Source organism: Maylandia zebra, linkage group LG13, assembly GCF_041146795.1.
Source record: "Maylandia zebra isolate NMK-2024a linkage group LG13, Mzebra_GT3a, whole genome shotgun sequence".
Classification (NCBI taxonomy): domain Eukaryota; kingdom Metazoa; phylum Chordata; class Actinopteri; order Cichliformes; family Cichlidae; genus Maylandia; species Maylandia zebra.
In genome coordinates this window covers 28,550,603-28,575,061 of record NC_135179.1, presented here as the reverse complement: position 1 = coordinate 28,575,061, position 24,459 = coordinate 28,550,603, and the positions used below count along the sequence as shown (strand labels likewise).

Here is a 24,459-nt window from a genome sequence, read left to right as displayed (position 1 = left end):
AACAGGAGGGTAATTTAGACAAAAGAGATACTCGTGGGCTCAAAGTACTAAAGCGACACTCCTTAGTGAGATAATCTTTGTCCACTATTGTCAGCTGATACGGTGAAGTAACTAACACCATCATAGCAGTCATGTATAGCTTTATAAGCTAAATACTTAGCATGACTCAAGTAATTGCATTTAGCACGATTAGACTAGAGCAGACTGAAACAGAAAACCAAAAATACTGAAATGAAAACAAAAGAAACAGAGAGTGTACAAACCATTCTGTGCTGTAGCGATGTGGTGGTTTAACAGTGGGGTAGATGGCGTCTTTGGAGGCGGCGGCTCCTTCTCTGTGAAGCCAGGCTGAGGGTGGGGGGCCCAGCGGGGGCCAGTAGCTGTCCTCGCTCACAGAGCTCAGCAACACTTTTGCTAGTTTTCTCGCTGCAGACTAGGATGGAGCCACATGCAGATGCTGTATTAGTGCAGGTGTGGAATACTGATACTTTGAGTCCTGTATTTATGCTGTTTTTCAGCTTTCATGGTTTAACTTTGTATGATTCTCAGTTCTCAATCTTTATTCATCTCAAGCAGCCAGGATACGATAAATAAGTCTGTCTGAAACAAACTATTTTAACTCCCTTCCCCCTCCTGTTAAGTGCGCTTTCTCCTGATTGGCTGCCCCTCGCAAAGGCTTCTTAACCACAGTTTGTAACTGAATTGATTGTATTTTAGGAGCTCCGCTCTCACTGGCATCATACAGATTCAAGAACAGTCCTGAACTTTCAGTTTACAGGGATTACTCATATCTGACTATATGTGATCATGTTTAATATGATCATCCACTCACCGCTGTAACAGTTTATACACATGACAGAAAAATGCAGAATCTGTCCACTTGAAAATTTGAATGATAATAATAATAAGAATAGAAATAACTTTCTTTTTTCTTTTTTTTTTTACTGATCGTTTTACAGAAAACATTCCCGTATAAAGATGTGTTTTCAGTGTTTTTCTCTAAAGCCAAAACACTGGACTTCATCAGATTTGGTGCAGAGTTGGAACAGTCCCAAAGAAAGAAAATATTACATTTGAATGTGGACAGGTCACTGGCTTTGGTGGAAGGCGCGTTCGCCTACAGTCTCTCTAGATTACAAATTGTGCTGAACCAATCACCTGCACATCATATGGCAGCAGGTCAGTTAGTACTTGTTCTTGTGTTATTATGTATGTGTATGTATAATATTACACATACAAACTGCATGAAAGCTGGTGAAAGCATACGACTGGTGTCGAGTAAATGGACTTGAAGTATGTCACAATGGTTAAGTATTAGAATACAGTGCAGTGTGTGTGTGTGTGTGTGTGTGTGTGTGTGTGTGTGTGTGTGTGGGTGTGTGTGTGTGTGTGTGTGTGCGTATGTGTGTGTGCATGCGTGTGTGTGAGAGGTGGCCCACCTTTCTGAAGTTCTGAGACCCTCGTGACTCCACCACCCTCAGCACTCTACGCAGCTGGTGAGCACCCTGTGCAAGATGACTAACACACACACACACACACACACACACACACACACACACACACACACACACACACACACACACACACACACGCACACACACACACAGTAAGCATATATCAGTGTGACATGTAGGTGTGAAAGTGTAACATTAAACAAAAATAAATGTGCAGAAGAAGAAGAAGTTAGGCGATCTAGTATCACAGTGTTACAGAGATAAAGTCCTGCAGGACGTTTGTTGCCATGTAATCAAAGCAAAAGTTTTTCTTTGACTGAGACAACACACTCGAACTCTTCTTTACTCACAGCGACCTCATTTATGGGCAGTGGATGAATGAGTAAGACATAATATTATACTTTTTACAGAGATGGTGTTCCTATGTGACCATTCAAACGCACCTTGCTTTTCTATGTCTAAGAGCAACACTGCCACCTATTGATCACGAGTAAAAATGCATCTGTGGTGCACTAAGGTCAAGTGGTGCTGGAAAGCTTAGGCTTGATTTCTTCTTCTCCTCTTCACTTTAACACAAGCTAAACGACAGAGCACACAGCTCTCTGCTCCGCAGAGCGAGTCTTGTGATCAAAGGAGGAATCAGCAATAAAACTCTGCAGTGCACAAAACAAGAATCCAATCTGCAGCTACACATGTAACAAATTCTATTTAATAATTATGTAAATATAATCAGAACAAAATTGAAATCATCTGACTTGTACTCTTATCAAAGACGTTGGAATTATACTGTCACATGTGAGCATGTGTAAAGATGTTTGCTGGTCTATTTTTTGCTTTTGAAAAATAATATGGTTGTTATGGTTGCTACCCTCACCCCCTATGCAGCAGACAAAGGTAAGCACTCTGTAATGCAGCCTGCAGGAAGTAGCCCAGTTCAATATCACTGGGTGAGTGAAGTAAAATGGTTTTGGCTGACTTGATGTGGGGTGTTGTTACAACCTGAAAACACAGAGATAAAACAGACAAGATTATTAACCCCCTATGAAATTTAAAGTTTCTGTCAAAAGATTATTACAACAACTCAGTAAACAGTAAAATGGAGTAAAATGCCAAACCAAACACAGCCATAACAGGGTCACACACGCTCATGCTCTCACACAGGCATAAAAAGCCCACCTTATCGAGCTCCTGCAGGTAGGACAGAGCTGCATCACAGGCCCTGAGGTAACAGGACAGGGACTCCTCCTCTCTCTCAGAAAGACGAACACGGGACACGGCAGACAGCGTCTGGTGATCCAGAGACAGACCTGAAACGCACGGAGAGAGACCGTGGCTTTTTTACGAGCACCTGCTCTCAGCGACTAACTACAGTGGGGCAAAAAAGTATTTAGTCAGCCACCGATTGTGCAAGTTCCCCCACTTAAAATGATGACAGAGGTCAGTAATTTGCACCAGAGGTACACTTCAACTGTGAGAGACAGAATGTGAAAAAAAAAAAAATCCATGAATCCACATGGTAGGATTTGTAAAGAATTTATTCGTAAATCAGGGTGGAAAATAAGTATTTGGTCAATAACAAAAATACAACTCAATACTTTGTAACATAACCTTTGTTGGCAATAACAGAGGTCAAACGTTTACTATAGGTCTTTACCAGGTTTGCACACACAGTAGCTGGTATTTTGGCCCATTCCTCCATGCAGATCTTCTCGAGAGCAGTGATGTTTTAGGGCTGTCGCCGAGCAACACGGACTTTCAACTCCCGCCACAGATTTTCTATGGGGTTGAGGTCTGGAGACTGGCTAGGCCACTCCAGGACTTTCAAATGCTTCTTACGGAGCCACTCCTTTGTTGCCCGTGCGGTGTGTTTTGGATCATTGTCATGTTGGAAGACCCAGCCTCGTTTCATCTTCAAAGTTCTCACTGATGGAAGGAGGTTTTGGCTCAAAATCTCACGATACATGGCCCCATTCATTCTGTCCTTAACACGGATCAGTCGTCCTGTCCCCTTGGCAGAAAAACAGCCCCATAGCATGATGTTTCCACCCCCATGCTTCACAGTAGGTATGGTGTTCTTGGGATGCAACTCAGTATTCTTCTTCCTCCAAACACGACGAGTTGAGTTTATACCAAAAGTTCTACTTTGGTTTCATCTGACCACACGACATTCTCCCAATCCTCTGCTGTATCATCCATGTGCTCTCTGGCAAACTTCAGACGGGCCTGGACATGCACTGGCTTCAGCAGCGGAACACGTCTGGCACTGCGGGATTTGATTCCCTGCCGTTGTAGTGTGTTACTGATGGTGACCTTTGTTACTTTGGTCCCAGCTCTCTGCAGGTCATTCATCAGGTCCCCCCGTGTGGTTCTGGGATCTTTGCTCACCGTTCTCATGATCATTTTGACCCCACGGGATGAGATCTTGCGTGGAGCCCCAGATCGAGGGAGATTATCAGTGGTCTTGTATGTCTTCCATTTTCTGATGATTGCTCCCACAGTTGATTTTTTCACACCAAGCTGCTTGCCTATTGTAGATTCACTCTTCCCAGTCTGGTGCAGGTCTACAATACTTTTCCTGGTGTCCTTCAAAAGCTCCTTGGTCTTGGCCATGGCGGCGTTTGGAGTCTGACTGTTTGAGGCTGTGGACAGGTGTCTTTTATACAGATGATGAGTTCAAACAGGTGCCATTCATACAGGTAACGAGTGGGGGACAGAAAAGCTTCTTACAGAAGACGTTACAGGTCTGTGAGAGCCAGAGATTTTCCTTGTTTGAGGTGACCAAATACTTATTTTCCACCCTGATTTACGAATAAATTCTTTACAAATCCTACCATGTGAATTCATGGATTTTTTTTTCACATTCTGTCTCTCACAGTTGAAGTGTACCTCTGGTGCAAATTACTGACCTCTGTCATCATTTTAGGTGGGGGAACTTGCACAATCGGTGGCTGACTAAATACTTTTTTGCCCCACTGTAAGCAAACAAACTAACAAAAGCTACCATTAAAAATGTAACTGCTTTAGTTTTCAGCTGGTCAGGTTAAGCTGAAAATGTAATACAGGAGCTGTGGGTGACTGGAAGAGGTCAGTTTACCTGATAAAATCATTAGTATTACTAATAACAACATTTCAAACAGGGTTTTTCGAAATGTAGCAGCTAGGGGTAAATGTTGTGACGTATATGTGAAATACGGAGGCTGAGCCTCACAAAATAGACTGAAAGTGGCGATAATCAAACTTTACTGCTTCAACTGTTTGTCCATTCATCGTTACTCGGTCTGCACTTGCAATGCTCAGTTGCTCTGACAGACTTCACCGAGATAGATCTGAAAATACAAGTAAGTTTAGTCTGTTAAAATGAGACTCGGATGTGCGTTGGACAGCTCTGACAATATTTACTAGTCCCAGAGGATGAATCCTGATCTTAGATGATCCCATGACTTTTCCTCGAGCATCTCTCAAGGTTAGTATTTGTGATTTCAAGTGAAGTATCTCAGCAGTTCTTGGATGGAAAATTGGTACAAATGTTAGCGTCTCCTTCAGGATGAGCATCTAATAACTATGGTTATCCTGTCTGCATGGCCATTTTCAGTTATACAAACGAAGGCATCACCTTTAGGGCTTTGATTGTCTTCCTGTGGAGGGTTAGGGCTAGTTCCTTTCTGCATTTCTATGCTCATGAACATCCTTCCTGCCTACATTTTCCCCTAATCCCCCTTAGTCAGTTGTGGTAGATGGCTGGTTCACCCAGAGGTTTCTTCCTTTCTTCCATTTGGTTTTGTGGAGGGGCTTTCACCTTAAAATTTAAAGCTTTGTGCTGTATACATAAAAATTGAACTGAACACTGTCCTTTTGTTTTTGTTTGTTTGTTTTTTCTACTTATAATTGCATTTCTGATGCACAAGTACAGAAGCGGCCGTTAACAGGCTGGTGCTGTCCAGATGATGTCTGCTAGTGCACTTATTTGTACAAACAAGTGGGGGGGGACGACTTCTCGAGACCGCAGGAGGCCTGTGACGGGCAGCAGTCTCAAGCCAGACGCCAAGCTAAATCAAATAAGGAGACGTCATCATCCAAGTATTCACATCTGACTTCATTTCCAAAGCAACCCTGGGAAAAGTGCAGGAAGGAGACAAGCAGCTCCCGGAGGATCTGATCTACGTTAAAAGTGTTTGCAAAGACAATCCTTCAGTGGGCTTCAAAGCAATCAAAAGAAATCTGACAGTTATTGCAACAAATTCTCTCCAGTTTGATGAGTGTGAGGTCACATCCGATCATCAGGAAACAGGGAGTGTAGCCGCGTAATGATGATGATTATAATGAGTGAAACAAGATTATCCAGGCCTCCAGTGTAATGTTCTGTGAATGTGATCTGTGACCTTTAATGATGCTGGTATTCAGTGAGTCACATTAGAGCAAAAAAAAAAAAAAAAAAACACTTAAGGCTGTATCTGACTGGAAAGAGCATATTTTTAAAATGACTCCAAAATAAAAAGTGATGGAGGGGGAGGGGGGCGTTCATGTTTGGGCTTGAGACAGCTTGTGATTGTGACTAACTGTAAATCCTCCCTTCACGTATGACTCATGATTGTTGTGCTTTTAAAAGAAGCATCTGTAGAAAAACGTGTCAAGACAAAGACCAGAGGTGGGAAATCAGCTTCCAGACGAGCTTTACGTTGTTAGCTTATTCCCAATCTGCTCCCTCGAGGTGTCTGCGGGACAGAACAGCGATGCATAGAAAGAAAATGCACCGCTTCATCAGGATCTTTAAGGTTAAAACACAATAGTAGCTCCGTGCCCAATCAAGCTGATGTTTTCCAGTCGTGCAACGTTTGAATCCACAGTCTGGCCCGTTGCCTCCCTTCCATTTCCACTTCCAAACCCCATAAAAGGTCATTGTGATTTTAAGGCTGTAACAGCTCCTATCAGAGGGATTAGTTAAGGGATCATTAAGGAAATGTATGACGAGAGTAGTTCAACCTTGCTGCTGGTGTTTTTCAAGGAAACCTGCCAGTTCTTAGAGCTGCTTTTGCTTACTGAAGGTGCAGGCTGACAAGCAGGAGATGTGCTGTAAATGTAAACTGTGCAGCGGTGTAGCAGACATCCAGAAGCCATACTGAAACACTGTCAGCTGTGTTATGAAGTGCATTATATTTCATGTAGATAGGGTTAGAGTGAGACCACTGCACAGATGCGACATTGGTGGAACGTCCTGAAAACATTGAGATTGCAATATATAATGTATGCTTTCCACCTCGCAAGTATTCTTTAAAACCACCACGGGTCTGTCTCAGCACTCATACCTGGCAGTATTAACAAGCAGTCAAATTTCTCCTGCGTGACATTTTTATACTAACTGTGCCTCCAAGGATTTTAGAGGTTTATGGAGCTCACTGGGACAGGCTTCATTAATAAGGACATATCGTCACTCTTTCACACAAAGACTGTGGGCACAGCCAGGCTCCAGTGACACTTACAATCAGTTGGCATTAAAATCACACATTCAGGAGTGGAGAGAGGAGTTCCTGGAGTTAATGGAGCGTTAAAGTGTAGAGTCTACTGTTTGTAAGAGGAAAAAGTTTTAACGGCTTTTGTCAGGTATATTTTTAAGTAATGATCCTGTTTCTAAATTAAAAGAAATGTTATTGCTGCTGAGTGCGAAAAAATCAATTAAGGTCTAAAGAGATTTTATTATTATTACGTGTCCTTGGTAGCTAGCGGTCTTCTGCTGTCGGTGCGCTGCTGCCACCAGCTGTCAGTCAGTGACATAGTGTAGAACCAGTAGCACGGCTGCAGTTAGCGGTACACGCTGATCGGCCACAAGTCAAAATCACAGGAAGGTGAGGTGAATCACATGCACTCGCTGTCGCCTTACAGTGAAATGCATTGGGAAACCTCGTGTCCTTGGGTTCATATGCATCGTTACTTAGACACATACCTAAATGCTTTTGAGGGGCATCTGCAGAATGAAGTGGAACACACCTGAGCTACCTGCCCTGTAACCCCCCTCATCCCAAAGGAGCTACTGCCAACGTCCTTTAAAATTAAATAAAAATGATCAGGAAAACCTCAAGTCCTGGTCCAAACTAAGCTAGTTTCTCCCCCATGACATTTCCCACGAGCCCTCCTGCTTCCTGCTGTCCCCTCGTTGTCCTCTGGTGCTGGTGAGTGCGCCGTGTTGTCAGTGATTTTGCTTTTTCATCGACCTTTCAGCCTTGCAGCTTAAAAACAGCCACTACCGTGTGAGTACGAAGATTAAAGCTCACTCCTCTTAACTTAAATGCATTCAAGACACTGTAGGATTTTCTTTCTCTTTGGTGTGCCTGCAAAAAAGTGGATGTGCAAATCTCTTTCTTAATGCTGCCCATTGCAACGACTGTCGATCATGGCAGCTTAAAGAAACAAAGTCACGCAGTAGACAGCCATACAGGACAGGAAGTGCAGAAAGATTATGTAACCAACTATATTCAGTTAAAACTGAGCAGAGAGCATGCGCAGAAAACTACACACTCCCTACTGCACATGCAACAGATTGGATTCTCTGCAGTGTTTATCTTTGTTTTCTCTTCAAAATTAGTTTTTCTTTTCTTTGCTATCAAGAACCAACCAATTAAACTCTTAGAAATAGGAAAGAAAAACATTTTTTACCTTTAATCACGAACGCCTCAGCCAGCAGGCGGAGGTGGTAGGTCGGCTGGTCATCCTGCGTCAGCTCCTCCAGCCCCACCCTGGCACACATTCCCTGGGCGTCCCGGTAGCGTCCCTGCACGTAGTGCACTTTGGCCATCAGCAGCAGAGCCTCGTTCAAGTACCGGGGCTGTAGGACAGCAATATAAAGAAATGCTGAATAGGAAGAAGCCACGGAAAAGGATGGAATTTATAGAAGCTGTCGGTGCTCTGTGAAACAATGGCTTTAGGGCTTTGTTTGATTAAATGAAGGAAGTCGTTTTTTTAAAAGCAGAGCAAAGTCTAAAACTCAGATGTCAGAAGTAAGTTAGATGAGACTAACTGTTAGACGGCCTCGGCTAAGGATGGTATTGAGGAGTCTTTTGGCCTTGCACAGTTTGGGCTGGGTTTTGTCCACCAAAGGTTTGGACCTGCGTAGCAGATCCATGTTTTCCAGCACGCACTCCTCCAGCAGCGCCTCTGCCATCAGCAGCGTCCCGTAATCATCTAAAGGAGGGGGCGGCATCAAAAAGGTTCACAGTGAGCGGAGTATGCTGAAGGTCTGAGCTAAAGGTCACAGGTCATTTGTATCTGTAGCCAAAGCAAACCTCCCTCAGTCCATTCAAAACAGCAATTCCCAGGGAGAGCAGTTTAAACATGCCTGAGTCCTTAAGTCTGTTTAGAAACTACAGTTTCCATTTCTCCTAATATTTTTCCTAAAGAACTTTAATCTCGGTATCAGCAGATAAACACTCCCATCCACCTACAGCGATTTAAAGTTTACATGTGTAGTAAAACAACCCGCTTCAGATGGAGCCTTGCACTCAGTTACAGTCCAGTAGTAAACCTCAGTGTCTGTGTACACACACACACTCGATTAAAGCTTTCCTGTTTGGCTTTTTCACCGTGCGTATGTGTGTTTACCACTGCCAGCTCTGTGCGCAGTGTTTATGCCCTGATATACTTGACATATTTGCAAGTTTGGTTTATCAGCACAGTCAAGGCTGAAGATATCTGCGAGGGGAAGGTGGGGGCTAAACACCAGGACGTGTCTCAGCCCGTGGCCACATTAGGAGCAATGTAATAACTGCACCGTCAAGTTGGAGCCTAGACTTTGGCAAGAATCGGTGTTGTAAGGACTGAGATAAAAAAACAAAAACATTCTGGTTTCACTTCAAGACTTATCAAGTAGAAAGATCAAATTTACTCTGTAGTTTGCTCACACTCAGTTCTCTTGAATATCATCATTGCTCTGATTATCTGATTTTCTCTATTTTCATTTTAGGAGCAGCCTTATCATTTCCTACTAATCACCTCCCCTTTAGTCAACAATTTCCTTGGATTTCAATAAACATTTGAACCTCCTGTGAATAGGATCAAAGCGTTTCTTGCTATTACTGATGAGCTTTACTTTGTTTGAAGCGTGAGTAATAATGCTGGTTTCAATATTTTCATAGTAGCACATGGATCTCTTTATGAAAGAGGTCACTCATAGTGATAAACACAAAGAAAGTTTGCTTTTTTAGTTCTAATTCCCGGATGTTTTCAACCCATTGCTTGTTCTTTTATGAAAAACTCACAGCATTGATTTGGTCTCTTCTGTTCCTACTTTGTCCCTGTCAGACATCTCCCTCTGGGAGCCAGCATTCTTTCTTGTTTTTATTTTATTTATTTATTTATTTATTTATTTTTGCTAAAAAAAAATTTAAAAAAAGGAAAAAAGAAGCTCATTCAAGATTGTTTGAAACACTGAAGTTACTAAATTACTTTTTTCATTGTGTTTTAGTGGAGGTAGTTGCAAATTATCAAACACTACTGGTTAGCTAAAGGTTAGCCCTATAGCTAGATATGCTAATATATGAAGATTATAAACTCAGGGTTTGCAGGGAGATAAAGTACAGCAACTAGCTATCCAGTTAGTTAATGTTAACATTAAGTGGAGGTAGTTGCAAATTTTCAAACACTACTGGTTAGCTGATGGTTAGCCCTGTAACCAGATATGCTAATAATATGCTAAGAGTGATTTAAGGCAGATAAAGTATAGCAACTAGCTAGCTAGTCAGTTAAAGTAGTAGAGCATTTGGTTGCTTAGTAGCCAAATAACCCCTTTAGAAGTCAGTGCAGACCAAAATGGAGTAACAGATAGCACGCACTGCACTAACATTAAGGTGGACAGAAACACCACTCTAAATGTTTGCTAAGATGTTAGCTGTGCAGGCGTGCCTTCCACTCTGGTATGTCTGAAAGCCACCTGTTTTGTAAAATAACTTGTGTTCCTCTAAGCTAAACCTCTGTGGGTAAACAGCTTTCTAATTTGACCTGAGTACACACTTTCCAGCTTAGTTTATAACATCCAACATCCCTTTCCTCATTACACCCAGAATTTTTAAACCAAAACTGTAATGGTGAAAATGCTAATATTGAGGATTCAAAATGAGACTTCAGAAGCCTCACGTCCATGATTTTCTAACACTGGAAAATAACTCAAAATGTTAGAAATATTCCAGTGTTAGAAAATCAGCACTGCTCAGTGTTAGCCATTGTTAATCTTCAAAACTGACTAGGTTACTTTTAAACATATAACACTGTCAAAAGTGTTAATTTAACACTCAACAGTGTTGTATTTAACACTCAGAGGTGTGGATCCATTTAGAAGCTCTCTAGTGTTAATTTAACACTGGAGATTTTGCTGTGAATTAACGAAACCAGACACTGTGTTACTATGAGGTCTGTTTTAGTAGCTGAAGAACACAATTTTTTTTGATTAAGGAAGAAATTGACATTTTTAAATTGAGATTGAAACATTAGATTAGTTAGAAGCAACATTTCAATGCTCTAATATGAAATAATTTCAGATGTACACAGATGAATATAATGCTACACTACAACTTTCTGGTAAAATGGAGACACCTTGTGGTGAAAGCTTTTATTACATTTATAAAGGGTTTTTACAAAAAGTAGCTTTAAGGATACGTGCGATACCTGTGGGGAATAAAATGAATGGTCACATAATGTTTTTTAAATTCACAAATAAAAATGACTAAATAAATACATTTACTACACAGTAGAATATACTGTACTTCCCGTATTTTACTAAAAGCTCCAAATCTTCGTCTGCCTTACACACCTTATCCAAGTAGCTATCCTAAAAGATCTGCAGCGCATTACCCCCATCTGTCCTTTCTGTTTGAGTGAGATAAAATCAGACTGTTACATCTTCCTCACAACATCACCTACAGCAAACTCCCCAAAGAAAAACATTTGAAACTTGAAAGAAGAGTACACCACCTATTACTGCTTTTTTACAGTTTTACAGTTGGTTGGAAGTTTAACAGCTTATTGCTTTACTTGAAACAAAGTTCCTCTATCTCTAATCTAAAAAGAAAAACCGTTCCACACACAGTTCCTGACAGATCAGCTACAGTGTGAGTCATGCATGCTCACAGAAATACCACATTAATTTAACACATGAGCGCATGTGCGAGCAAGGAGAAACTGCTGGTCTGCACTATCAGCCAGGACCTCAGCCCATATTTACTCTGCTAAGGTGAGGGTTGGAGGCAGGTGCATTAGTGAGCTACCAAATGAATGCTTTATGAGGCACAGAAACAATATGCGTGTTTGCATTTCTTTGAGCACGTGTACAGTGTCAAGTGATTTCAAGGGCAGAGGCAGGCAGCTAATAACCTGTTGGAAAAATCTTGTTTTGCATGCAGGCAATACTGCTCATCTTGCACGCAGAAGGCCACTCAGTTCCTTTAATTATTTATATACCCTTTCAGTGTGTCTACTGTAAACTTTCATTGAGGCCATCCTACTGCCCTGTGTGACCCTCTCTGCACATCACATTTATTGCTGTAATATCAACGCTTGAATAGATTTGCTTAGAAAAACTTCAACAAGCAGAAGCCAGTGTTGAGAGATCAAGGTCCAACCTGTGCGCAAAAAACACTGCAAAAAATGTCCATGCTTGATCAACACTCAGTGAGTGTTTTGTGCAAATCATTAGAACTAAAGCTCGTGGATATTGCTATAAATCCTCAGTACTTTTAATTGTTTAAGAGAATTTCTTACCGCTTCTCCCCTGGAAGCAGCTTCCCGAAACTTAAAAAACTTTTTCTTTTTTTCCTTTTTTTTACAGTGTACAGATCAATGAACAGTTAAAAAACAGCCAGGAAGTGACAACAGCCACCTGAACTTAAAAAAAAACCCCAGGTGCATACCACCATCAACTCACCGTCTTCGTGGATCCGCGCAGCCTGCATCTGCTCAACTATCGCCGGCATCTTGTCCCACTGGCACTCGGCCCGGTAGCGCTCCAGCTCCGCTTCCAGCCGGGCCTGAGTGAAAGAAATCCGGGATGCCATCGCCGCTCTGTCCCGATGGTGACTGTACTCCCCGGACACGATGGGAGTAACTGCAGACTAGGACCAGGAGAAATAAATGTGTAATCACAGAGTGCGGAGGGAGACTGGTGGAGGGTGGGGTGTGGGTTATTACGGGCACAGAAAGTCAACAGCAGCAAAGTCCAGAGAAATACATGCAGGCGTTAACATGGGTTTAATTGCTGTTACATTACACATCTGTAGGAAGCCCCAAGAACCCGCACACTCTGTTTGTGCAGGAACTATTGCTCGTGTTTATTATAACATTCACATTCCTGCTTTTCTGTCTAAAGCTTTTCCCCCTTCAACTTCAAATGAGTGTGGCATTTGGAGAGGACTTGATCTGTAGCTGTTTGAAGGGAAGGAAGTCCTCTTAAAACCCATGCCCCTAATCTCTTGCCGTCAACACTTTAACTGGATCAGGTAGAGCTTAAGAAACAGCAATGCAAAGAATGCTGCAGCAAAGTGGGCAACCCAGCCGAGGCAGGATATACAGTACAGACACATATTGTGGGTTGTTTTTTTTTTTAATAAATGAGTGAAAAACAAAATCTGTTGTAAATCTTTGGTTCACTGACGCTGGATCAGTACATCTGACAGCTATTGCGCTGTGAGGTGTAATTGCGCTTTATCAAGCTCAAGCTCAGGAATGTGATGTAAAATATAATTCAACTAAATGGGGGACGCTGGGGGGAATCACACAGTGAGCATTTACCCATGAAACCACAGCACAGGGTGCACATACAGAGGAAACGAGGGTCACTGACTACTCAGGATCTATCAGCTACTTTATGACATTAAAATAAAACCTCAAGCCTCCTGAACAGAGACTTAGCTGCTTCATTTTCTCTCTGGAAAGTTGACATTTGCTTGACATAAACGACGCTCGTCCCTCTTGTCGTGTCCACCACCCTGTGCCGTGCGGTGCTGACAGACCTCACAGCTGAGCGGCCACGCCCCCTGCTGACGTAGAGAACGTCTCAACTCAAAGTGACCCGATAAGATAGGTCCGCCACCAGGGGGCGTGGCTTCGTTTGAGCATACAAAAAGGGGGCTCTTTAAGTGGAGGTGTGTATGTGTGTGTTCATGGATATTTAGAACTTTATGGTAGGAATACTTTTACATATGTAAATATCTGGGACATATCATTGGATTCTCCAGGCCTCTCTGAACCCCGGTGGGAATTTTCGCCAACCCCAAATTCTAGAGTGGCTCCGTGGTTTGGTGGGTCACACAATTTGATGTGAAGTTTGCTGGTTCTATTCAAGGAAGAGACAGACAAAGAAAAGCCCAACATCAGAGGGTCACAAGCTAGTGTATACTCCTTCAGCTGGTGTTGTGCCAAAAAAGAGAGTGTGTTTTCTATGGGTAACGTATTTTATTATGTTGGTAAAAAAGACTGTAGTCAACAGGATTTATGGAGGGGTTATATATGGAGAGGAAAGAAATGACATGTTTTGCTGGTATCTTTATTATCCAGCCTTATTGTAATTACATTATATTCAATCTAGTGCTTTTTGGCCACTTAAAATATCTCTTGAGAGCTATTACATTATATTTGTTGCAATTTCTGCTGCCCTCTTGGCCATATTCCTCTTTAGAAAATACATTTTTAATGTTGATGTGTCTTTTTAGCTGGATAAAGCAATAGTATATAAAACTCACTTTGCCAAAAACTGATTGCTGCTTTTACCTTCTGGTAGGAAAAGTTGCTTGTGGTTTAAAATGACTTTATATGATTCTTGACATAACCCTATTTGACAGGTTATCGGTCATTTATAAGAGTTTAAATACTGGAAATCACTTTTTTCTTGGCACAACACCAGTCCTTAGCTGGCAAAGGTTGTGTCAGGAAGTGAAACAATGTGGATCTTTTTCCCGTGGTGACCCCTGCATGCTCATAGCACAACAGGAGAGGAATTGACGCTGTGCTGCTATTGGCTGAGATCACAAATGCTGTGTGGGATGGGAATAATTAGGTTGGCCTCAAAAGATTCACTGGTTCCATAAACTTGTCATTAAGCATATTCATATTTGAGATGTGAAAAACACCCAACATTAGAGAAAATATGCCTGCCTCTGTGACAGGAAATCTTTACTGAGATTTTTCTTTTAAATCCATCTATCGTTTAATGTTTTATTAGGGAAGACAACACTGACACATACAGTCTTGTGGGGGGGAGTACATTCTTACTGATTCTGAGGAACTAAAGAGATTCAAGACTAAACTGGAGATGTTTGGCCAAAAGCAAACACAGGATAAGAGCACAAACACCTCATAGTGTCATGCACAGTGGTGACGGTTTGGATCAAAGTCCAGATTGAAACTTAATTGAAAGGCTGTGCTGGGACCTTGGGAGAGCTGTGCATAAACGAATGCAACCAAAGACCAATGAACCAAATTCTTGATGCATGTTCAATCATCCAGGTAAATCCCAAAAGGTTGGAACTGACCTCACAGCTCTTCGTTCATTCAGTGGTCTGGTTTTAGTCATTGTGCAAATATAAGATTGGGGAAACCTGCAGTCAGCTGAGACTGAAGAAGTCACTTGGATGAGTGACGAAACGTTTCTCCCACTGAAAACGCTACGTCCAGATGAACAGAATCAACTTTTTGGGGCCAAAATTCCTCCACGATGACGAGAGAGGCTTGTAAAGTCATACAAAAACTAAAAGTTTACAAAAAACCTTCAAGTTATTACCGCTAAAGGTGATTCAACAGCATGTCTGTCGCATGAATTCGTAAATTCTGTCAAATGATCAAAACGCTAGTTCGTGAAAACGGAAAGCACTAGAAATATATAAAATTATTCTATACGGAATATTCTACAAGGTTTAGTTTGAGCTTATTAATGTATAGCAATTGTACACGAATCTTACTGTAACCCACAACAAAATAATAAAACTAATTTTAGCTTTAGACAGAGAAAGACGAAGAATTCAGAATAACGTGGAGGGAATCATCTTGCCCCAGTTGAGCGCTCTCGGATAGCTGCAGCCAATCACAATGAGCTGTCGTGTCAAAGTGAAGCTACGGAAAGCCGCTCAGTCCGAGAAAGCTCGGATTGATCATTAAAGCAGCAAACTACGCACAACTGCACAACTGTTCGCGGATACAGGTGAAGATAGAAATTATTTAAACGTAAGTACATATACATCTTTTTTATTTCTTTACCAGTTACACCAAGTCATGACCCATGAAATTATGTTATTTCAGCGTAGCCCTGAGATGCAGCTTGTTGCTGTATTTATCTTATAATGGCTCTCAAGCTAACGGTCATACATCCCTCTTTTAATGTGGCTGTTTAACTGAGTTAGCATAGCAGTGTAATCTCACAGTTTACTGCAGAAACATCCCTATTAGTGCGGTCCATGCACTGTGTGTGTCTGTGGTGTTTTTTGTTAAAATGGGCCATAAACACATGGTGCTTATTTGTAGCACCTTGCTGTTGTCTTATAGAGCCAGATATCAAACTTATAAAACAGGTGTGAATGTAGTTTGATCAGGAGAAACATGTTAATCGGTAAGAAGGACATTCAAATGTGTTGCTGGATGTAAGTGAGGTGCTAAACTGAGGACATTTGAGTAGTAAGAAGGTGATGTCCAACATAGATATTCAGGAGCTGTGTTCCTGAACTTGCTGACTCTCAGTCTTTGCCTTTCCGCAGCAGAATGAGGAGCAGCAGGTGTAGTGTGCAGTGGGGGGGTATGCTCCTCTTTTTGTCCTGCTGTTTTCTGTGCGCTCACGCTCAGATGAACCCAGACCACCACCATCAGCAGCAGATCGTAGAAAGTGCAGCCAGCCAACATCGCCTGGATAGAAACATGGTTCAAGACAAAGAGTGAGTGGCATGGCCGTGCACGACTCAGGACGAGGTGAACTTTGGGTTCTGTCTAATCAGTAGCTGTGTTTGTTTGTTGTTCCTCTGGTGGCAGCCACATCATGGAGCATTTAGAGGGCGTCATAGACAAACCAGAGAAAGACATGACGCCCCAGGAGCTCCAGCTGCACTATTTCAAAATGCACGATTACGATGGGAACAACCTGCTGGACGGGCTGGAGCTTGCAACAGCAATCTCACATGTACACAGAGAGGTGAGAATTCATGTGTGAGCACGTTTTTTTTGTCATAGTTGGCATTAAAAGGATACATAACGGTTACTTTCCCACTTTCTCATACCCTTCTTATTGTGGGATGGGACTGAGACATTTAAATGCTTTGTGTTTCAGAAAGTTGGGACAGGGGCATGTTTACCCATCTTTTAGCAGCACTCTGTAAATGTTAGCTTTGCTCTAGTGTTTTTTTTCTTTTATATAGAATATCAGCATGTCTGCAGTTCAGGGTCTCTTCTCATCATAATATTTTTAAAATTTGTTTCATAACGCACCAGATGTTTCAGTGGGTGACAGGTCAGTACTGCAGGCGGTCTTTAAGCTCCAGGACTTCTTTATATGGGAGTCATGCTGTTGGAATATTTGCACAGTGTGTTAGGAATTGTCTTGCACAAATAAGGTATTCTCACCAAAGGCACAACTTGCCACCAAGTTGCAATACACACAAAGGTCACAGCTAATCAGTACAGATTTTTGGCCTTGTCCCTTGTGCACCGAGACTTCTCTGAATCTTTTATTGACACTGTCTCCCATTAAGCCCGTTACTAGCTTTAATTAGCTGGTAGGTTTTGAGCCTCATCTTTGTTATCCCGCTAACTTTTTAAATGTTCAGGAAGGTGTCAGGAAGTGTGTGTGGGACAAAATCGGTGACAATGCGGATCCATCACCCCTTAGGAAACAAAGAATTCATGCAACGTGACACCAAAGCGATTAAAAAACAGTTTTGTTAGCTGACACGTTTTCTGCTCCTTTATTTCTGTGGCTGTGATTAAAAATATTGTTGTGACACATTTTTCGCCTCACGATTCCTGCGCACAGAAAGGTCCAATCGTTTTCGCTGCTCTGCTCGTCTCTGTTTAGGAGAGAGGAGAGAGCAGCCAGCCAATGAAAGAGGAGGAACTCATTGCTCTCATCGATGACGTTCTGAAGGACGATGACAAAAACAATGACGGCTACATAGATTACGCAGAGTTCGCCAAATCGCTGGAGTAGAGCGTCTTTCTGTTGCTTCCCGTCCACGACGACAGCGAGGAATCAGCAGAGAGGCTGGAGGGTGAGCGTACCTGCAGCCAAAACTGAGAAGCCGCACAACTTTTTAGAGGACCGTCTTTGATTTCTTTCTTACAGATTATCGGTCAGGAGTATCGATCGTTCGTGAAACTTCTGACGGATGATTTTTCCAAGCTGAATCAGCAGTAATCTGATAAATGACAAAAAGGGTGGAACACAGGATGCCCTTTGTTTCAGTCTGGTGGAGTCTTCCACTTCATTAGGACCTTTTTTGTGTGTGTGTGTGTGTGTGTAGATGCCATTTCAAAGGGCCAGTTCACCTAAATTGGTATTTTTCTAGTTAATCCTTAGCAGTATACTTTCAGATCTGAATCCCCTGTTTTTTGGAGCTGCATATGTGCAGGTGGGGAGTTTTAAGGCGGCCTCATTCACACACAAGCCCTGAACGACTGGAGGAGCAGTACTCCGAGTGTGTGGATTAAAAAAACAAAGGAACAGGAAGTGATTAAGGTACAACAAGCAGGTGGTTAACTGAGGCCTGGTTAACCGCCTGTAACTTCCGGTTTCCACAGTGAAGCTTGGACTTCACTATATTCTAAATACTGTATTCTAAGCAAAGCTGCCTTTGATTTTGGGTGAACTGATCCTTGACATGTACAAAAGCTTGGGTAGAGTGTTTTCTTTTAGTGGTGCTACACTTTGATTCTCTCTGGCAGCACAACAGTCTGTAAATAGAGTGTCCTCACATTAAAGGGGACCTGTTCTACTCATTTCCAGTTCTATATTTTTATTCTGGGACTTTCGAGAGTAGCTTTGTGTTATTCAGAGTTCAGAATATGCCTTATTGATCTTTGATTGGCCACTGCACAACCACATTAAGGATATCTGTTCTCATCGACATCATACTGAAAATAAAAAAAGGTAAGTGGAGCGTTTAGATCAATCTGAAACCTGAGCTTTACTTTAATATACAGCCAAGAACATCCAACACTGTAAAAGTGTATTTATATGACATGATGGGTCCCCTTTATGTGAAGTAGTTCTGCTTCAGACGGACACACTCATTTACAAGCACACTCATGCTGAACACAGCGGGCCAAATGGTTCCTCCTGTCAATCTGTTTAATTTGCTGTTTGTGTGAGGACGGTTCCCATGACAACAGAAAGTGACCTTGACTTGATCACAGTCCGTATGTTTGATGTGAAGCCCGAGGCTGCAGGTTACAGTAGCAGAAATACTGTCTGTGTTTCAGTTGTGACACCTTCCCGATTAAAACGACAAAAAAAATGAGCCGGCGTGATAATCGCAGAGTCAGCAGGAGCTCGACGCACACCTGTCCTCGCAGAGTGAATGTAAAGCAGCGGCGTGTTGCAGATTCTTCATCACTGGATAAGCTAGACTAAACGCACACTGCCGTTAGTTTTTAAAGCGGACTCTGTTTTACGGGCCTTCAGGAAAGGACTTGAACACAACACATTTGCTTCAGACTTTAGCTGCCTTTAAAACAGACGTGAGTATAATATGTCAGGTTAGGTCTGTTCAATTCATCTGTGATTTCTTCTGAAGTAGTTTTATTTTTTTGCCACACGTTGATGACTTCTCTATATTTTTGCCATCTAGTATTAACTCTTCAGTCAACTCAGGTTTTTCTGAGTGCAAATATTTAAAAAGCATAACAGATGCGACTGTGTTGTCTCTGTAATGTGAAATATTAAAAGAAGACTGTATTCTGCACACCTTTTTCATGTAGTGCTGTCTGTGTTATTTGTTGTTGGTCATGTTTGGAAAAAGAAGATACGATCGAAGGATCGCCCTCTGCTGACCACTAGAAAGAATGCAGCTTGAAAGTGTTGTGCATTGGCTTCAATTATCAGATCCAGAAGGTATGTCCACAGTTTCTATGTAGGACATAATTATAATTATATCAGGACATAAAACTATTTATATAGACGTACTGCGGGAACTCCACCTCCTTTAAGGGGACAACAAGTACGTCTTCATATCCTAAATAAATATTACATTTCATGTCAAAGCTGCAGGGGCAGCGAGGCTATTAAGGATTTGTGCGTGCGTGTCTGTGTGTGTGTACACACACACATGTTTAGACATCTTTGTGAGGACAGAAAATTGGCATGCTACTATACTTGTGGGGACAAAGTGCCCATCCACATGAGTTTGAAAACTTTTTTTAGGCTCAAAATGTGGTTTTAGTGTTAAAGTTAGGTTATGGTTAGGTTTAGGCTGAGGGTTAGGGTTAGGCATTCATTTTTGATGGTTGGGGTAAGCGGCTGGGGCAGGGGTGGGCAACTCCAGGCCTCGAGGGCCGGTGTCCTGCAGGTTTTAGATCTCACCCTGGGTCAGCACACCTGAAACACATGACTAGTTTGTGACCAGGCCTCTGGAGAACTACAAGACATATTATGGGGGTAATTTAGCCATTTGAATCAGCTGTGTTGGATCAAGGACACATCTAAAACCTGCAGGACACCGGCCCTCGAGGCCTGAAGTTGCCCACCCCTGGGCTAGGGAAAGCATTATGCCAATGAGATATTCTCACTAAGACAGGGGTCTCAAACTCCAGTCCTCGAGGGCCGGTGTCCTGCAACTTTTCCATGTGTCCCTGTTGCAACACCTGAATAAAATTAGTAAGTCATTAGCAAGAGTATAGAACTTGACTGCATGCTGAAGTGGCAACCACTAACTCTACTTAAGTAAAATGAGGTAAATGTAAGTGTTTGGAAAAATGTACTTCTAAAAGTACTTTTATTGCACCATGTTCATTCACTCATGAGCTGCTGTAACATGAATCAAATGGCTGAACTGGCACCTAAGCATGCAGGCAAGTTCTATAGTGTCTTGCTAATGAATTGTATTCATGTGTGTTGCAACAGGGACACATGGAAAAACAGAATGCAGTGATTTGCAAATCTCATGAACCATCATTGTTGCATTCACCATAGTTTTAAACTCCATCCATCCTCTTCCACTTATCCCAGCTGTCACAGGGAGAGAAGTCTATCACAAGGCTAACACAGAAACAGACAACCATTTACACCTATGGGTAATTTAGAATCACCTAACCCCACTAACTGTGTGTATTTAAACTGTGGGAAGAAGCCAGATTACCTGAATTTGTCAAATTCAAACAGGGATTTGAAAATCATTGCATTCTGTTTCTATTTACATTTCATTTAACATCCCAACTTTAGATTGTAGTAATGTTACCTGTAGGTGTATTAGGGAACTATGAAAGCCATGACATGAAGCTGAAAGGTTTATAAAATTAAAAACAAATTCTAGTGTGTGCTCCTTGAGCTAACCTTTTTTTGCAAAGTAAAAAAAAAAGTATCCTTAATGTTCAAAGAACCTTTTATTGCATTTCTATAAATCCAGTAGACATCAGTCGTTTCCAGCCAAGGGACTGGGGAAGCTCGGGTGTGGCTAAGAAGATACATTTTATTTTACAGACTAGCTGGAAAATTCAGCAGTGAGAGAGCAAACAGGATGTGTGTAACTGTGAAGATGAAAAAGAGGCTTCTTAGTATTCTGTGTGGAAACATCTGGTGCTTCTTAGCTCCAGTGAGAGGTGGGATCCAGAGGAGGCATGGAGGTGAGCGAGAACATGGGCGAGGTGAGGTTGCTCCTCAGCGAGCCGTACCAGTCATCATGCTGCCGCTGGGAGGTTGGCTGAGTGGAAGCGCCGGGACATGGGCACTGGCTACCTGGCCCCGGGTGGCGGGTGTATGCCCCTGAGGGCAACATGGAAGAGAGGCGAGGGATGTGGGGCAGGGGCTGGGGGTAGTACTGCCGAGACATGCCGGACGGCTGGATGTGCACGCCTCCCAGAAGCGCCCTGTGGCCTGGCATCACTCCCACTGGGAGAACCTTCTGCGAGGCCCTCTCCTGCTTACGCTGTTTGGCTCTCCTGTTCTGAAACCACACCTGCTGAGACAAGGATGGGTTAGTCGAGGCTTTTACATACAAAGCATGGTGGGTTCAGCAACAAATAGGGCCACCACTGAATTAGACTGAACCAAATCAGGATCATTGATCAGACTGTTGCACGCAGCATTCCTGCAACACAACTTTGGGACAAAAATCTGAAGCATTCATCCAACAATGATACGCCACAGAGGTCAGGGTCCCTTATATTTGTAACTGTCCCAGGTCCTCCCAAAGCAAAAGGTATCAGTGATTTGTTATTGATTTAGTGAGATACAGAATGAACAAAAAGAGCTGAACTAGAGGTGGGTTGCAAAGTGGCTTGCAGATGTAGACCAGCTCTTTTGTTGAACTGTTTTATTAGCAGTTTTGAGCATTTGTGCCTAAAACACCCCGCCCTGTTTCTTTTTTTTAGAGTTGCACACCCCAACTCCTAAAAAGCCACAGTTGTCAGAGAGCTCTAACATGAAGACCATCCCACCTGTATGCGAGCCTCATTGAGTTTAGTGATTCGAGCCAGCTCCTCTCTGTAGTAGATGTCAGGATACTGATTTTGTCCAAACGCCACTTCCAGCTGCTCCAGCTGTTTGTGGCTGAAGGTGGTGCGGTGGCGTCTTCTGGCTGGGGAGGGGTATGCTCTGCTCCGTCTATTGAATCCTACAGCCACAGAGGTCTCGCACAATGTCCCCTTCCTCACCGACTCTCCTATATCTGTTTTCAGGGGCGAGAAAAGAAAAGGGGAAGGGGTTGTGTGGATCCTTTTTTTTTGTTTTTTAGGGAAAAATTTCCCAGGTCTTATTTCTTCACTTCCTCAACATGACACAAGAAATGCGGCCTTAACTGAAAAAGCAGCAATTCACCAATGACTGTCTCAAAAAAAGGAGGGATTACCCGACTTTCTGGTTCCCACTGGCATCAGGCAACCTGAGAGCCAGAGAGCTTTAGCTGGCAAACACAAGCTCGTGAGAAACAGACACCAGAAACTGGAGGATTTGTCCAAGATTATTACCACAATCACCAGCAAAGGGACTCATCTCCTTAAAATGAGTCGACTTGGTCTGCTGGTATCAGATGACATTATAAAACAGCTGGATGTCGAATGGCAGAGGCAATTATTATGATTACATGAGCAAACTTGGTAACTTGCGGGGGGATTGTGTCAGGAAGGGCAACCAGCGGGGGGAAAAAATCTGCCAAATCAAACATGCGGAGCTGCCCCGCTGTGAAAATCAGAGAAGCTGAAAGTAGGGAGGTTTTATATAACAGTTTATTTTTCTAAAGCTTTAAACTTTTATATCGTGTGTTCATCACTTTCCAACACTACTATACTCTGTTTATTAAAGAGTACGAGAACAACAAAGCATCGCAGCTGATTAAATAATCTATCAATGGTAAACATAGAAAATACTGCCTTAAAAGCTAAGAAGGTGATCCAAAGGTTGCAAAGTAAACCAAATCAGCAGGATGACAGTATAATAAAGGGAATTAACATAACACCACTTCTTTACATAAAGTGGTTTTGCTAACTCTTTATAACAAAGCTGACAATATACAATGTGCGACTCGTGTGTCAATAAAATTAGAACTAATTTAATGTAGATGCTGTGGAAGAACACAAGAACGGGGTCATTAGGATGTTGTTTGACTCACCTGCACTGGAGCTGACTGTAGTCATGTCGGAGTAAAGATCCGTGCTGTCCTGGTGGATCCTCACACTCTCTCCCGCTACCTTCACCTGGGCCATCACTTCACTTCTGATCCCCCCTCACACAGACGCAGCTAAACTTAAAGTCACATGTCCCACCCATCTGTTTTACCTTCACCTGTGTTGGTGGGCCGGTTGAGTGAAAGGCACCGTATGTTTCTGCTGGTCCAGCACAGAAACCAACGGTTGTGTTCTAGTAGCTTCATGCTCATCTACAGTTTTGCAGTGCACCATTGCAAAGACTTGAATATATGCAAAGAAAGTTGAATGTAAAGAATGCACATTTCAGTAGAAAGCGGCAAGAAATGTATCATATGTAGAGAGGATATAAAATAAAAACTTGAATATATGGATAAAATTGTCAACATATGCAAAAGAACATGAATATATGGGATGAAAGTTGAGTATTTAGAATAACAACTTGACTACATGACAAGACATTAAGTCTTTAGCAAAAAAGTTGAACATATAAAATTAAAAACCTTTAATATACAGAATGAAAGTTTAATATTTGGAATGAAATATCAATATATACAAAAAACCCTGTATATATACAAAAATTACAAAAATTTTCAGTTTTCTTCCCCTTATGGGAAGAAAACTGAAAATATGTGAAAGATGAATATATACATCCAAATCTGGGAAGTAATGTAAAATCCAAACTTCAAATATGTTGAATGAAAGATGAACATGTGGAATAAAAACTTGAATATATGCAAAAAAAATCTAATAAAAGCTGAAAATATAGAAAAGTGTATATGTAAAAAAAATGTTAAAGCTATATGAAATAAATATACTGAGTGAAAGTTGAACATGTGGAATAAAAACTTGAACATGTGGGCTAAAGAGGATATTCTTTGCTCTATGTGACCACCAGGTGGCACTGTTCTGTCAGGTTGAGGCAAAGATTGAACATGAATTATAAACATTTTTTCATATGGATTTATGTGGTGCCTGTAGGGGGGTGGGGGACTGGGGATCCTCCATAAACCCAACCCCTCCGTGGTCACCTCCAGCCTTCGTTTCACTGTCTCCCGACTGAAAGAGCACCCCGTCAGCTGGATTAACTCAGCTGAACTCCAGCGTAACCTCCCGGGACCCTCAGCTGCTCTCAGAAATTCCCATGATGCTAAACTGAGTCCAGGCCCAGTGTAGAGGAATGGCCCTGATACCAGGAAGA

The 24,459-nt window shown here is 42.2% G+C and overlaps 3 protein-coding genes across 5 annotated transcripts in view; 1 reads left to right on the top strand and 2 right to left on the bottom strand.

Annotated features, from left to right (window-relative positions):
* The window catches only part of ttc7a (tetratricopeptide repeat domain 7A), a 64,689-nt gene extending 51,263 nt beyond the window's left edge, over positions 1 to 13,426 (bottom strand). Inside the window, exons 1-8 of one of the 2 annotated variants that reach the window (XM_014414369.4) lie at positions 13,315 to 13,426; positions 12,358 to 12,544; positions 8,464 to 8,627; positions 8,103 to 8,271; positions 2,631 to 2,761; positions 2,329 to 2,453; positions 1,440 to 1,518; positions 264 to 433 (exon numbers count right to left, since the gene is read on the bottom strand). In XM_014414369.4, coding sequence (XP_014269855.1) covers positions 264 to 433; positions 1,440 to 1,518; positions 2,329 to 2,453; positions 2,631 to 2,761; positions 8,103 to 8,271; positions 8,464 to 8,627; positions 12,358 to 12,544; positions 13,315 to 13,371 — 1,082 coding nt within the window. In that variant the 5' untranslated portion in view covers positions 13,372 to 13,426. Of the gene's footprint in view, positions 1 to 263; positions 434 to 1,439; positions 1,519 to 2,328; positions 2,454 to 2,630; positions 2,762 to 8,102; positions 8,272 to 8,463; positions 8,628 to 12,357; positions 12,545 to 13,220; positions 13,257 to 13,314 lie in introns of those variants that run through there. The other variant, XM_024804800.2, reaches the window with a different exon arrangement.
* Positions 13,427 to 15,511: 2,085 nt separating this feature from the next.
* Positions 15,512 to 19,373, top strand: mcfd2 (multiple coagulation factor deficiency 2, ER cargo receptor complex subunit). 2 transcript variants are annotated; one of them, XM_004554575.5, is made up of 4 exons: positions 15,512 to 15,647; positions 16,175 to 16,348; positions 16,443 to 16,602; positions 17,482 to 19,373. In XM_004554575.5, the coding sequence occupies exons 2-4, from the start codon at positions 16,179 to 16,181 to the stop codon at positions 17,611 to 17,613; spliced, it is 462 nt and encodes a 153-aa protein (XP_004554632.2). In that variant the 5' UTR covers positions 15,512 to 15,647; positions 16,175 to 16,178; the 3' UTR covers positions 17,614 to 19,373. The 2 variants fall into 2 exon arrangements, with proteins under 2 accessions (XP_004554632.2, XP_023011393.2); XM_023155625.3 differs by having other exon boundaries at positions 15,520 to 15,647; positions 16,178 to 16,348.
* Positions 19,374 to 20,978: 1,605 nt separating this feature from the next.
* Positions 20,979 to 23,331, bottom strand: prop1 (PROP paired-like homeobox 1). The gene is made up of 3 exons (XM_004554574.3): positions 23,225 to 23,331; positions 22,056 to 22,285; positions 20,979 to 21,574 (listed from the first exon to the last, which is right to left on the bottom strand). The coding sequence occupies exons 1-3, from the start codon at positions 23,316 to 23,318 to the stop codon at positions 21,203 to 21,205; spliced, it is 696 nt and encodes a 231-aa protein (XP_004554631.3). The 5' UTR covers positions 23,319 to 23,331; the 3' UTR covers positions 20,979 to 21,202.
* Positions 23,332 to 24,459: the final 1,128 nt, after the last annotated feature.

Excerpts from the sequence above, each read along its gene's own strand:
- mcfd2 (XM_004554575.5), top strand. The coding sequence starts at position 16,179 with ATGAGGAGCAGCAGGTGTAGTGTGCAGTGGGGGGGTATGCTCCTCTTT. Across the intron at positions 16,349-16,442 it reads AACATGGTTCAAGACAAAGA|CCACATCATGGAGCATTTAG; the intron begins GTGAGTGGCATG and ends CTCTGGTGGCAG. Across the intron at positions 16,603-17,481 it reads TCTCACATGTACACAGAGAG|GAGAGAGGAGAGAGCAGCCA; the intron begins GTGAGAATTCAT and ends GTCTCTGTTTAG.
- prop1 (XM_004554574.3), bottom strand. The coding sequence starts at position 23,318 with ATGGCCCAGGTGAAGGTAGCGGGAGAGAGTGTGAGGATCCACCAGGAC. Across the intron at positions 22,286-23,224 it reads TACAGTCAGCTCCAGTGCAG|ATATAGGAGAGTCGGTGAGG; the intron begins GTGAGTCAAACA and ends CCCTGAAAACAG. Across the intron at positions 21,575-22,055 it reads TCAATGAGGCTCGCATACAG|GTGTGGTTTCAGAACAGGAG; the intron begins GTGGGATGGTCT and ends TTGTCTCAGCAG.